We start from the raw sequence: 1,179 nt of genomic DNA, 5'->3' as shown, positions 1-1,179 counted from the left end.
TGGATCCACATTCAGCTTGTGAACTATGAACTCAGGGTCGACGCCGGGCACCTCATATGGACTCCACGCAAATACATCCACATTTTGTATGAGGAATAACAGCAGTTGCACCCTCTCCCCATTACTCAAGGCTGCTGCTATCTGAAAAATCCTCTCACTTCCCGGTAGGATCTTGACACTTACTAAATCCTCGGCAGAGCTGGTCCCCTCCCCTTTGGGGTCTTGTAATTGCTATAGGGGTGGATTCTTAGCTGGTTCCCGTCCTCCCATGATAACTGGGAGGGAAATCTGCCCCTCTGGGATCACCATGTGCCCGTCGAATCCCATTAAAGGCGAATCATACTTGGACAAGTCCTCCTTTTTTAGGCCAAGCCCCCGGTACAAATCCGGGTACATCACATTTGCACCACTCCCCTGATTGATCATTATTCTCTTCACTATGAACCCCCTTATTCAAGCCGTGACTATCAGAGCATCGTGGTGGGGCTGGGTAGTACCCTCCAGGTCGTCATCGTCAAACATGATGGGTTGTTTATTTGACCTCGGCCTCTTCCCCGGGGGTTGTTCACTTGTGCTTCCTTCTGTTGACACCACGGTCAACACCCCCTCAGTGGTGGGTGTCATAGTTGCCCTTGAAGCGGTGTGAATGACCTCTATCACTCCCAAAAGGGGAGGGAGAGGGTTTCGTTGCAGCCGCCCAGCCTGCCCGGTCTCCTGATTTCTCATCTCCACCAGAAATTCCTTCAAATGCCCCGCCTTCACCAGCTGTTCCAGGTGGTCTTTCAACACCCTACACTACTCGGTGGTGTGCCCTTTATCTTTGTGATAGGAGTAATACAGGTTCTGGTTTCTCCTCGATGGGTTGCCTGCCATCCTGTTCGGTCGCCTAAAATACGGCTCATTTTTTATTCTATCAATGATGCGGTGTACAGGCTCCTTGAACGTCGCATTGACTCCCCCAACCGCTTGGTCGGGCTCCTGAATCCTCAAATCCTTCCTGTGTCTGGGGTTGAAGCTGTTGTTCTGAGGATAGTTGGTCATTGGCTCCTTCCCTTTGGACTGCAGTCGATCGTCCTCCAAGCGCTTATACTCCTCGATACGCCTCATCAGCTGCCTCATATCCTCGGGAGGCTTCAAGGTCAACAATTCTCTCATCCCAGACTCCTCGGGCAGGCCCAT

The 1,179-nt window shown here is 51.7% G+C and overlaps 1 protein-coding gene across 1 annotated transcript; it reads right to left on the bottom strand.

Moving 5' to 3' along the window:
- Nucleotides 1-453: 453 nt before the first annotated feature.
- Nucleotides 454-1,179, bottom strand: LOC142628399 (uncharacterized). The gene is made up of 2 exons (XM_075802509.1): nucleotides 931-1,179; nucleotides 454-795 (listed from the first exon to the last, which is right to left on the bottom strand). Exons 1-2 carry the CDS (start codon nucleotides 1,177-1,179, stop codon nucleotides 454-456), a joined length of 591 nt encoding a protein of 196 aa, XP_075658624.1.

This window comes from Castanea sativa, chromosome 3 (genome assembly GCF_040712315.1).
Source record: "Castanea sativa cultivar Marrone di Chiusa Pesio chromosome 3, ASM4071231v1".
Classification (NCBI taxonomy): domain Eukaryota; kingdom Viridiplantae; phylum Streptophyta; class Magnoliopsida; order Fagales; family Fagaceae; genus Castanea; species Castanea sativa.
The sequence above is the reverse complement of the archived record's forward strand: the minus strand, read 5'-3'. Positions and strand labels throughout refer to the sequence as shown.

Bases quoted from the DNA above. Each gene is read 5' to 3' on its own strand.
- LOC142628399 (XM_075802509.1), bottom strand. From the start codon at position 1,179: ATGGGCCTGCCCGAGGAGTCTGGGATGAGAGAATTGTTGACCTTGAAG. The intron at 796-930 runs GTACACCGCATC...ACCACCGAGTAG, and splicing joins ATGCGACGTTCAAGGAGCCT to TGTAGGGTGTTGAAAGACCA.